The sequence below is a fragment of the Meles meles genome, chromosome 5, assembly GCF_922984935.1.
Source record: "Meles meles chromosome 5, mMelMel3.1 paternal haplotype, whole genome shotgun sequence".
NCBI lineage: Eukaryota > Metazoa > Chordata > Mammalia > Carnivora > Mustelidae > Meles > Meles meles.
Window position 1 is genome coordinate 153,233,415 of NC_060070.1, and position 13,529 is coordinate 153,246,943.

Sequence of the window (13,529 nt, forward strand, 5' to 3'; positions counted from 1 at the left end):
CCAAATGATGGAGAATAAAGAAGCTGAGAAAAAGAGAGACAAACAACTACCAGACCACAAGGGGATAATTCAAGAGATAAGTGATACCATAGGATGAAACAACTTTAGAATAATTAAGATCCCAGAAGAAGACGGAAGATAGAGAGGGGCACAAAGTATACTGGAGCAAATTATTTTTTTGTTGTTGTTGATTATTAATTTATTTATTTTTTCAGCGTAACAGTATTCATTGTTTTTGCACAACACCCAGTGCTCCATGCAATACGTGCCCTCCCTATTACCCAACACCTGTTCCCCCAACCTCCCACCCCCGACCCTTCAAAACCCTCAGGTTGTTTTTCAGAGTCCATAGTCTCTTATGGTTCACCTCCCCTTCCAATTTTTTTTTATAAACATATAATGTATTTTTATCCCCAGGGGTACAGGTCTGTGAATCGCCAGGTTTACACACTTCACAGCACTCACCATAGCACATACCCTCCCCAATGTCCATAACCCCCTCCCCCTCTCCAACCCCACCTCCCCCCAGCAAACCCCAGTTTGTTTTGTGAGATTAAGAGTCATTTATGGTTTGTCTCCCTCCCAATCCCATCTTGTTTCATTTATTCTTCTCCTATCCCCCTAAACCCCCATGTTGCATCTCCATGTCCTCATATCAGGGAGATCATATGATAGTTGTCTTTTGAAGCAAATTATAATAGAGAATTTCCCTAATTTGGTGAAGGGAACAAGCATCAAAATTCAGGAGGCACAGACAACCCCCCTCAAAATCAATAAAAATAGGTCAACACTCCGTCATCTAAGAGTAAAACTTATAAGTCTCAGTGACAAAGAGAAAATCCTGAAACCAGCTCGGGACAAGAGATCTGTAACATACAGTGATAGAAATATTAGGTTGGCAGCAGACCTACCCACAGAGACCTGGCAGGCAAGGAGGACTGGCATGATATATTCAGAGACATAAATGAGGAAAAATATGCAGCCAAGAATACTATAACCAGCTAGGCTGTCATTGAAAATAGAAGGGGAGATAAAAAGTTTCCAGGACAAACAAAAACTAAAATAATTTGCAAACACCAAACCAGCCCTACAGGAAATATTGAAAGGGATCCTCTAAGCCAAGAGAGAGTGTAAAAGTAACATACACCAGAAAGGAACAGAGACAATATACAGTAACAGTCACCTTACAGGCAATACAATGGCACCAAATTCATATCTTTCAATAGTTACCCTGAATGTAAATGGAAGAACTGTCCCAATCAAAAGACACAGGGTATCAGAATGGATAAAAAAAAAAACAAGATCCATCAATATGCTGTCCGCAAGACATTCATTTTAGACCCAAAGACACCTCCAGATATAAAGTGAGTGGGTGGAAAATATTTATCCACACTAATTGACATCAAAAGAAAGCTGGGATGGCAATCCTTATATCAGATAAATTAGACTTTGTACTGGCACATAGATCAATGGAACAGAATACAGAGCCCAGAAATAGACCCTCAACTCTATGGTCAACTGATTTTTGACAAAAAAGGAAAGAATGTCCAGTGGAAAGAAGACAGTCTATTCAACAAATGGTGTTGGGAAAATTGGACAGCCACATGCAGAAGAATGAAACTGGACCATTTCCTTACACCACACACAAAAATAGACTCAAAATGGATGGAAGACCTCAATGTGAGACAGGAATCCATCAAAATCCTTGAGGAGAACACAGGCAGCAACCTCTTCAATGTCAGCCTCAGCAACTTCTTCCTAGAAATGTAGCCAAAGGCAAGGGAAGCGAGGGCAAAATGAACTACTGGTATTTCATCAAGATAAAAAGCTTTTGCACAGCAAAGGAAAGAGTGAACAAAACTAAAAGACAACCGACAGAATGGGAGAAGATATTTGCAAATGACATCTCAGATAAAGGGCTAGTATCCAAAATCTATAAAGCACTTACCAAACTCAACACCCAAAGAACAAATAATCCAATCAAGAAATGGGCAGAGATCCATCAGAAAGGACGAATACCCAACTTTTGTAGCAACATGGATGGGACTGGAAGAAATTATGCTGAGCGAAATAAGTCAAGCAGAGATAGTCAAGTATCATATGATCTCACTTATTTGTGGAGCATAACAAATAACATGGAGGACATGGGGAGATGGAGAGGAGAGGGAGTTGAGGGAAACTGGAAGGGGAGATGAACCATGAGAGACTATGGACTCTGAAAAACAACCAGAGGGTTATGAAGGGGCGGCGGGGGGGGGTGCGGTGGGGTGGGGTGGGAGGTTGAGGAACCAGGTGGTGGGTAATAGGGAGGGCACGTACTGCATGGAGCGCTGGGTGTGATGCCAAAACAATGAACACTGTTATGCTGTAAATAAAAAAATAAAAATAAATAAATTTAAAAAAAAAAGAAATGGGCAGAGAACATTAACAGATATTTCTGCAAAGAAGACATACAAATAGCCAACAGACACATGAAAATGTGCTCAACATCTCTCAGTATCAAGGAGATACAAATCAAAACCACAGTGAGGTACCACCTCACACCGGTCAGAATGGCTAAAATTAACAAGTCAGGAAATGACAGATGCTGGCGAGGATGCGGAGAAAGTGGAACCCTCCTACACTGTTGGTGGGAATGCAAGATGGTGCAGCCACTCTGGAAAACAGCATGGAGGTTCCTCAAAAAGTTTAAAATAGAGCTACCCTACGACCCAGCAATCACACTACTGGGTATTTACCCTAAAGATCCAAATGTAGGGATCCGAAGGGGCACGTGCACCTGAATGTTTATAGCTACAATGTCCACAATAGCCAAACTATGGAAAGAACCTAGATGTCTACCAACAGATGAATGGATAAAGAAGATATGATATATATAGATAGACAGATAGATAGATACACACACATACACACACACACAGAGAGAGAGAGACACACAAACACAATGGAATACTATGCAGCCATCAAAAAATGAAATCTTGCCATTTGCAATGACATGGATGGAACTAGAGGGTATTATGCTAAGCAAAATAAGTTAGAGAAAGACAATTATCATATGATGTCTCTGATATGAGGAATTTGAGAGGCAGACCAGGGGCATCGTGGGGGATAGGGAGGGAGAAAATGAACCAAGATGGGACTGAGGAGAGAGACAAACCATAAGAGATTCTTAATCTCAGGAAACAAACTAAGGGTTGCTGGAGGGGAGGGGAGTGGGAGGGATGGTGTGGCTGGGGGGTGGACATTGGGGAGGGTATGTGCTATGGTGAGTGCTGTGAATTGTTTAAGACTGATAACTCACAGACCTGTACCCCTGAAGCAAATAATATATGTTAATTTAAAAAAAGAAAAGAAAAGAAAAAATTTTTGGACACTAACCACTGTATTCCAGAAAGCCTGTGTCCCCTTTCCCACCCCACCAATGCCAAGCTGATGTGATTTCATGGCAGCCTGGTGGAGATGCACAAATGTTATCAGCACCCAGGAGTAATGTGGCCATGCCTCCCCGCTGCCGTCAGTGAAGGCTCTGTGGGGAGGAGTAAGGAGGCACCTATGTCCCTCCCAGTCAGTGTGGTATTAGTAGAGCCCTAGAGGGTTTACAGTCATGGGTTCCACAGGGCTGAAGCAAACAGAAACAATTCCTAATTGGCTATCCCCCCCAGGACAGCAAACTGAAACACCCACGTATTCTGTGAAAGAAGCCAATTTTCGGATCTTAATAGCTGCATTGAAGTGGGGGGGAAGGAGTTGTAAATGAACACCCACCTAGGGGCAAACTGCAAGGCTTTCCAAAGTCCTGGAGGCCGACAGTACCATCTTCACCGTGCACCTGTGGGTCTCTGTGAAAGGAGCTCATGCACACGTCTAGCATTTCAGGTTTTGTAGCGGCTGCCCAGAGGACACAGTCCTCTAAAGCCTCACTCTGGTGGCCAGAGGGGCTTGTGTTCCTGGGTTCCACAGGACAGTAGCAAAACAGAGACAGTTCTTCACCAGCAATGCAGAGAGAGCAGCCAGACATGCCATCTGCCCAGCTTCCCTTGAAAGGTATATTTATAGACTTTAAAACCTGCTGTCTGATGCCTCCTTCCAATCAGTCTACATCAAGGTGCTGCCTGAGATCCTCCCTTTTGTGACACGGATAGGTCCTGGCAAATCCTCCAATACTAGGAGCCACTTCGAGCAAAATGGAGCAGAAATGTTTCACAGCTGTTGACCAGCTACGCCACTGCCTGGGAGCAAGTCTGAGAGAGAGAGAGAAAAAGAGTGAGAGAGAGAGAGAGATGGAGACAGAGCTGGAGGTGGAAGCACAGATAGGACCTTCTTTAAGCCGCTACATTTTCAGGATCTTTTGTTCTAAGCTTGTCCTTTAATTCACTTAATGAGTATTACACCCACTTCTCTGGATTTTCCTCCCAATTGCATTTAGACTCCAATCCTCCACTGCCCAATCACTAAATTTTGATGTGCCTCAAACCTTGGTCTTAGGTGCTCTTCTTTCTCTAAAATCTCTCCCCATGAAATCTCCAACCTTACAACTACAAATGTCTATGACATGCAATAACTCAAAAATCCCTGTTTAGAACCAGATCATTTCTATAGTCCCCCAGATTCTTTGTCTTAGCCAATGCTTTCTCAGAAAACAGAACTTGAAACAAAGGTTTGTGCACAAGTACTTAGTACACAATTTATACATCATCAGGAGTAAAAGGAGAGGAACAGAACAGGGAAGAAAAGTGGGCTTGTCATCAAGTTTGCCACCAGTGTGAGTAACTGGGTGCCCATCACATGTATGCCCCTGAAATAGGTCTTAGGGAGACCTATTATCCATCAGCTCCCATTCCCCATTAGCCAAATTTCAGTCCATGGGGTACTAACTGCCCCATGACCACTAAGCAGCCTCCTTATCCTCTACCAAGGTGTGGGAGCATTAGAGGAGCTGTAGTGGCCCAAGATGAGGCATTATCAAGTTGCACCCAAATGAAAATAGAGCTCACAGAACTAACTATTGCAGCAGTGGTTGAAATAAGAAATATGTGAGGCTCTGAAGATCTCAGGTGGTACTCAAGAGTCTCTGAAACAGGCCACTCCTGGTGACATTAAGATCCCTTTGTGTCCAAGAAAACAGAGTCCCCTGCAAGGTGGCTGCCAGCACAAACTCTATAAAATCTGCTTTAAGTACACTCCACACCAGGCCTACTGATCAAGAGTCAAATGCTTAACCGACTGAGCCACCCAGGCGCCCCACAATCTCTATGAAATCTTAATGCAAGAGATTTAGTGGCATGCCAGACCGGCTCAGTGGGTGATCTTGGGGTTGTGGGTTCCAGCCCCATGTTGGGTGTAGAGATTACTTGACATCTAGACAGATAGGCTGTAGCACTGGGGACACACTACCATATATGGTTGTTTTTCCATGCATATGCACCATCCTGGAATATGGCTTTCCTAAACTTCTGAGTGTTATCCCCAAGCTGACATATTAGTTGAGATTTTGCAAGGCCATTTCCCTGTTATATCAAGCTGAGTGCTTTGTAGGATGAAGTACTTGATAAAACCAGTGAATCCTGATCATGTGCCCATTGTCTCATTTCCTTGCCAAAAAAAATAAAAAATAAATGGGCCTTCTTGTCTCAGGCAACACTGATAAATCAAGTATTCAAAAGCTCAAGGATGGTGTTGTTTACAGGATGCTTCAATCAGGGAAGACAAATCCTGTATTTAGAGAGTAAGTCAACTCATGTTGCGAAAGGTTGTTTCTGGTGAAATGTTTGGTATTTGTTGTTTTGGAGCTTCTTGGAAGGTGGAAGAGGAGACATGTGTTACAAGCCTTCCTGGGAGTCTGTGAACAATTTCCAGATCTTTTAATTCCTTGAATCTCCCTGGAGGATTATGTGCCAGGTACGTTATCCCTAGGGTTGCAATTGGGAAACCCACAAAGGGGATAAAGTAATTGTTACTGGAGCTGAGGAAGCTTGGCAAGACTGGGTTCTCAAGCACTGCAAAGAAGCTATAAATGCCAGTGCTGAGGTCACTTCAGCTCTCACAGCACACCAGATACACCTGCCCAAGAAGCATCCCATCCCTCAGCCTTGTACATCCTGGAGGAGGGGCAACATTCCCTTTTTAAAAACTTTCCCATTACCCTTGAGACTTAGAAGCTAAAGTCTCTTCTCAGAAGATTCCTGATATGAGGATCTGGTAAGTGTGCTGGAAAGTGAGCAGATCTGAGAAGAATGGAAGAAGCAAGTCTTTAGATAAGTAAGACAAGTTCAGGTTCTACTCAAGGCCATCTGGCATTGTCTATCATACAGTAATGCCGTTTGTGGACTGACTGAATGAATGAATTGATTAATAAATGGGAGCCCTCCCTGTGAAGGTGTTAAAGTCTAGATTCAGTAGTGGCTTAGTGAAAAGTGGATGAGATTTCAAATCAATTAACTCATATCCTGGCTCTGCGAACACTCAGTGAATATATAATGAGGATATGTGACCTATATTATAGAGGTATTATGAGGATTAGCAAACTATGAGAACATTTAGCATGGCATCTAGTACTTGATAGTGGTAAGCTTTGTCTTTACAGTTTTTCTATCTTAGTGAAAATTTTACTATTTTTATACAATTTCAGAATTTACTCAGCAGGTTTCATGTACTTTCCATTGTTTTATCATTTTTCCAGAGTGAAAACATTTGTTTGCTAGAAAAGTAGAGGGGAGGGGTCTTTAATGTTATCACTGCTACCCCATCCTCATGCACTAATGAAATCAATAAAAATCTATGTTTATACATCCAGAGTATTTTCACATGCCCATAACTCCTTCTTTATGTCTCCTATAGATTATTGAAAAGCTCTTTCCGTTCCCTCCAGAGTATTTGTTTTCTCAAATATTTTTTGTACATTCTCTGTAAATGAATGTTTCAATATTCAGATCAGTTCTTTAACAGAATCATATGAAGAGCTGAGGATAACAGTTAACAATAAGCTTGGGTCCAAATGAAAGAACATTAGGAAGATATGTACCTGCAGTGGGAAGAGTTGGGTAAATGAGAACCAAATGCCAATGGGCATGAATTTGGCCCAGTCTAGGAAGAGTCTTCAGAACTGAGTTTAGGAAGAATTGCTAGGTCAAGAAGGTCAAAGGTGCAAAAGTGAAAGGGAAAATAAATAGGGGATATCCTTTCAGGTGGACAACGCAATTAGCAAAGGAGTCAGAGTTGAAGTAGAATGTTAAGTGACTCTCCCTTTTCCTTGAAAATCTACTTTAATCTTCTCTCTCTTCAGGTAGGTTTCCTCTGTTATTCGGTCCACATAGCATAAAGTGACAAGGGCCCAAATTCTAAATTTTTGTATCTACTTTGTCCAAGAACTAAGTCACTTCACCTGGCCATTTCCCCCACCATCTCCAAAGCTCCTGGAGCATCAGGGCAGAGACTTTGATGGAAGAAGAGCGAAGACTACAGGAGCTTTTTTCTCTTGGGTGTTTCTCTTTAAGTAGAAGTGATGGATTTAGACACTAGTAGCAACTGCCAAGGCAGAGAAGCATTCTACAAACTTAACGTGTTAAGTGGAGAAAGGCATGGCATTTTGCATCCAGAGAACCCAGGGCTCATTTTAATTTGTATGTAGACTGCATTTCACACTTCTGTTATTCAATCACCAGAAAAATAGTTCAACAGAATTTCTCCATTTCCTTTAGTTTCTGTCACCAGACCCTCCACTGCTTTGGCTAAGATACAAGACAATGGTGCTAGGTGGAGAACCAAGAATAGAACCCCAGATGGTGTTGTCTTGCACACTCTGGCATGCAGCTCACAGCCTCTCTTCACAGGCAAATATAAATCATTGTTTGAAAAATTGGGTTTCCCTATGCAAAGATGAATAATATACAGTCTATGTGCCCTCCACAATAACATGCTGGAAAGGAAGAGTTATGAAAGCAAAATGAAAACAAATATATCAATATTTATATCTATATGTGTATTTTCAAATGCTATGTAGACTGGAATTAAAGTCACTCTGAAGTATACATGCTATCTGATATAAGAAAAGTCTTCTGAGAATTTTAGAGGTATATTCATTGTTTCAACAAATACATATTGATCTGTTTGTCTGCTGTATTATCAGACAATATTCCATGCATATATTGGTTTAAAAAAAAAGGATCAGTTTCCTGCTCTTATGGATCTTACATTTTACTGATACTTATCACAAAACAAATAAATTACTTTATATGAAACAAGAAAATTCCAAGTGGTTGTGATACGAAGACAAAAAGCAATAGAGAATGTCTTGGGGGAAGCTTTAGGTCAGGTGATCAGAGGATTTCAAAGAGAGAAAAACCAGAGAGACATAAAGTTTCAGTGTGCATTAGGAAATTCTAAGAATGGGAAATTAGTCACAGCAAGAGATAAGACTAGACATGTAAGAAAGGGATAATGAAGAACCATGTGTGCCATGATAAAGAATTGGGAGTTTGGATTGAAGGCAATTGAAAACTATTGGAAATTTTTAAGAAGGGAAGGAGGGAAATTCTTGTTTTAGAAGAATAATTCCTTAGGAAGTATGAAGGAAGATTGAAAGGGGAAGACTACAGTCTTCTTTCCTTCCTGCCTTCCTTCCTAGGAAGGAAGACTAATGGGAAGGTTATTGCACATAAAAGATGAGAGTCTGGAATAGTCAGTATAACTAAGAACAAAGAAAAGCAGTATGGGTGTGGTGAATATCAGAATACCAGCATGGCTTGGTCATGAACTGGACGAGTCAAGGATAACTCTAAAGTTTCTGGCTTTGGTTTGAAGCTCCTCAAGGAGTGAGACTATGCCTTTCTTATTCACTGATATTTCCCAACACCCAAAACAGTGCTTTAGTTGTAGTAGAAGTTAAAAATCTGCTTGTTTAATAATATTCTAAGTCCCCAGAAATAACATCAACAGAGCTTAATGATTGATTGGAGGTAAGTAAAAGAGAGAGAGAAGTCCTGGGCTAACTCCCAAGTTTTCTTTTCTTGAACACTGGAAAAACTGCGGTGTTGTTCATTGATAAAAGGCACATGGAGGTAGGAATGGTCTTTGAGCAGGGAGAATATGATGGACTCAGTATGGGAAGTATTAGACATAAGATGTCTGTGACGTCCAAGTAGAAATATCCAGAGAGCACTGGAAATACGAGTCTGAAGATGAGAGAGAATTGCGCTAGAGAAGTAATTTACAAAAGAGTAACATATCGATAGAAAAGCCATGAGATGGACGGGACTGGAAGAAATTATGCTGAGCGAAATAAGTCAAGCAGAGAGAGTCAAGTATCATATGGTCTCACTTATTTGTGGAGCATAACAAATAACATGGAGGACATGGGGAAATGGAGAGGAGAGGGAGTTGAGGGAAACTGGAAGGGGAGATGAACCATGAGAGACTATGGACTCTGAAAAACAACCAGAGGGTTATGAAAGGGCGGCGGGGGAGTGGGGGGGGGGGGTGGGAGGTTGAGGAACCAGATGGTGGATAATAGGGAGGGCGCGTACTGCTTGGAGCACTGGGTGTGATGCCAAAACAATGAACACTGTTATGCTGTAAATAAACAAATAAAAATAAATAAATAAATAAATAAAAATCTTAAAAAAAAAAAAAAGAAAAGCCATGAGAGTGAATAGAATCATACAGGAATATGAGTAGGATGGAAAGAAAAGGAAGCATAAGACAAAACAACAACAACAACAAAAACCAGATGAATGCCTACATTTTATGGCTGTCAAAGGGAGTGCATTTTGCAAAGGCAACTGAAAAGAAATGGCCAGAAAGATCTGATAAAGTTGAAAATAAATCCAAGGAAGAGTTTCTCAAAAAAAGAATTCTAGGAGGTCTAAAAACAAAAGGACTAAGAAGTAAACATTGGGTTTTTGAAGACTCCAAAGAGCAATTCATTGTCGGAGCTGAGGCAGTAGTGGAATGGCATGTGGGTATGAGGAAACGAAGTCCATGAGGAGTTCTGCACTGGGGAGAGAATCAGGAGGATACCCAGAGGTAGACATGGATCTGGAAAGGGAAACCAAAGGTGGGAGAGACCTCAGCTGAAAGTCAGAGTCCAGCAGAGCAAGAGAACATATAGCTTACAGAAAGGAGGAACTGGGGACACCTGACTGGCTCAGTCAGTAGAGAAGGTGACTCTTGATCTTGGAGTTGCGAGTTCGAGCCTCATGTTGGGGGTGGAGTTAACCTATTTAAAAAAAAAAAAGGAGAAGCTGAGGCTCTGGAGACTTGGGACAGGAGGAAAGGAGAGAAGGAATGATGAGCAGAGATGCAGATAAATTTCCTGTGTTAGTGGCAGAAAGTTGAGCACATCCATCTGACCATGACTCCATTTTTTCTGTGAAGTGAAGGGTCAAACTGGATGTTCAAGGAGGGAAGATTTACAACAGCCACTGTAGAGACTAGGAAAGAAGGCTGACCTTCCCAGTTATGGCTGCGTCACCAACAGCTTGCACTTATTAAGTAATCATTCTTTGCTGAGACTTTTGTACATATTGACTCATTTCATTTGCACAAAAACCTTTAAGGCAGGTGCCATTATCATACAAGGGAGAACTAAGATTGTAAGATTTGGGGTGATTAAGTGCCTTGCTCACCCAGCCCACAAGTGATGGGGTCTGGTTCCAACTGGACCAGCCATAGCCCACATTCTCCAAGAACTTTTCTAATTCTCAGGGAGCCCTCTGTTCTTGGGCAACTATCTCATCTGTGGATGCGAATGTTTGTCTTCTTAATTGTTTTCCAGGGTAGTATTTTTCACCTACCCCTTGATCCAAGTTTCAGGAACTCTTCCATTGAATTGTGTTTTCTACAACACCAAGACATGCAGCACCCAAAGTAACCATGATACCTTATAAACATGAACCCATTTTTTGTAGTTGTGGTTAAAATACTACAAAAAAAAAAAGACACTGAAAGGGAATCCTGTAAACCTGCCTCCTCCTCTGATATAACTTTCTCTGTGTTCTTTTAGTTTTAACTACTAAAACTAAAGTAGTTACTACATGTGTTATATAACTTTTTAACTAATTTGTAAATATTTTCCTATGTTGCTCATAGTCTTCATGTAAACTATTTTGGGTAGGATTAATTTTTTACACTTGTCAAACATGTTACTGTATTTCTCTTTCGAATCTTAAAAAGATAAGATGGTTTATCTTCTTATAAACGGTAAATGATAAATGTCTGACTGGTTTCCAAGCAGGATGGTTCATAGGATATTGGATACACATCTGGAAATTTTTTCTCCTTTAAATCTCAAAGTCTGGCTTACAGTCAGTGTGTCAGACTCACGGATGTGTTCCAACACAGGGCTGGCAGCCAGGAAATCACACGAAGTGCAGAATGTACAAGAGCCACTGTTGACATCACGGGTAGGAAGAGGGGAGAGGTACAGAAGTCCCTTGGACGTCCTGGTGAGGCGACACTCCAGCAAGGGAGGATAAATGAAAAGTCAGCTGACGAAATGGAAAAGACATACCCATGGTCAGTAAAGCTCAGGAGAAAGTACCAGAGAGGAGGCAGCATGGCCTAAAGAAAATATTCAGTAAAGGAGACAAGACTAGGTGAATAGACAAAAAAAAAAAAAAAGGAAAATTTTTTTTTTCTGTCAAAAATATTTCATCCTCTTGGTTTTCATGCAGAAATATCCACTCCATGGAAAAAGGAAACCAAACCAGTGTCTCTGGATTTCTCCTCTTGGGCTTCTCAAATTGGCCAGAGCAACAGGCTCTCCTCTTTGTGTTTTTTCTGTGTCTCTATCTAACAGGGCTGTTTGGAAACTTGCTCATCTTGCTGGCCATTGTCTCAGACCATCGCCTCCACACACCTATGTATTTCTTCCTTTCCAATCTCTCTGTGGTAGACATCTGCCTCCCTTCATCTACCGTCCCCAAGATGCTGCTGAACATCCAAGCACAGACTCAGACCATCTCCTATCCTGGCTGCCTGGCTCAGATGTATTTCTGTATGATGTTTGCCAACATGGACAACTTCCTTCTCACAGTGATGGCGTATGACCGTTATGTGGCCATCTGTCACCCTTTGCATTACTCCACCATTATGACTCGGCAACTTTGTGCCTCACTGGTGACTGTGCCTTGGGTCCTTGCCATTTTGAATCCCCTCTTGCACACCCTCATGCTCACCCGTCTGTACTTCTGCTCTAACAACATCATCCACCATTTCTTCTGTGATATCAGCTCTCTCTTCCCCCTCTCCTGTTCTGACACCAGTCTCAATCAGTTCATAGTTCTGGCTGCGGTGGGGCTGATCTTCGTGGTACCTTCAGGGTGTATCATGGCATCCTATATCTTCATCATCTCTGCTGTGGTGAAAATCCCTTCTGCTCAAGGAAAACTCAAGGCTTTCTCCACCTGTGGATCTCACCTTGCCTTGGTCATTCTTTTCTATGGCGCAATCACAGGAGTCTATATGAGCCCCTCGTCCAACCATTCATCTGAAAAAGACTCAGCCACATCAGTGGTCTTCATGGTCATAGCCCCTATGTTGAATCCCTTCATATACAGTCTAAGGAACAGTGAGCTGAAACGGGCATTAAAGAAGGCTGTAGGTCAGACCAAAATGATATCGCAGTGATCTGTACTGACTGAAAGGCATTCAACAGGAAGAAAATCCTTATGGGCTCATCATTTTTATTCTAGTCATAGCTAAAAAGCTGTTATGAAATACCTAACTAAACTTGACAATGACCTAAATTTGCTACCTAATCACAGGCCTTATCTATTTGAGTTCCTGAAGGTATTATTGTTGTGGGCAAACATGTATAGATGAAGCCCCTGAAAATCACAGTAAGAATATGAGATCAACATTTGAATGCATTGTTAAGATGGCTCAGGTCAACACAGAAACCTACCATGTGGAGTGAAGAATACAGCAGCCCCCTCAGGCCTGTCCTCCTGGAGTAGACAGGAGTGATGTAACCACATCGTCTTGCATGAAAAACAGTAGAGAAGAAAACTATTATGTAATAAAAGGTTCAAATCATAACTGCAATGAGAGGTTAAAGAGAAAAGATATTGGTGAGGGTATAAGAGGTCAAGTAAAGCTTTGAGAAAAAAGTTTCACTTGATCTGGATCCAGGACATAGGTGATCTTTAAATAGAAACAATGAAAATGGGGCACCTGGGTGGCTCAGGGGGTTAAAGCCTTTGCCTTTAGCTCAGGCATGATCCCAAGGTCCTGGGATCGAGCCTTGCATTGGGATTTCTGCTCAGCAGGGAACTGCTCCCATTCCTCTCTCTCTCTCTCTCTGCCTGCCTCTCTGCCTACTTGTGATCTTTGTCTGTCAAATAAATAAATGAAATCTTTAAAAAAAAAAAAGAAACAATGAGAATATTCCAAATCCAGGAGAAAGCCTTGTAGGTAAGCAGGAGCATGGTACTTGCGTGTAAGTGTATTGAACAAATTAATCTGGACTTGTGAAGGATCCAGTGAGGGATTGGTGGGAATGAGGGGATGGATTATTTCTCACCCTAATGTTT

The 13,529-nt window shown here is 41.6% G+C and overlaps 1 protein-coding gene across 1 annotated transcript; it reads left to right on the top strand.

Moving 5' to 3' along the window:
* Positions 1–11,679: 11,679 nt before the first annotated feature.
* Positions 11,680–12,624, top strand: LOC123941168 (olfactory receptor 1F12-like). Its single transcript, XM_046004078.1, has one exon. The coding sequence runs from the start codon at positions 11,683–11,685 to the stop codon at positions 12,622–12,624; it is 942 nt and encodes a 313-aa protein (XP_045860034.1). The 5' UTR covers positions 11,680–11,682.
* Positions 12,625–13,529: the final 905 nt, after the last annotated feature.

Excerpts from the sequence above, each read along its gene's own strand:
- LOC123941168 (XM_046004078.1), top strand. The coding sequence starts at position 11,683 with ATGGAAAAAGGAAACCAAACCAGTGTCTCTGGATTTCTCCTCTTGGGC.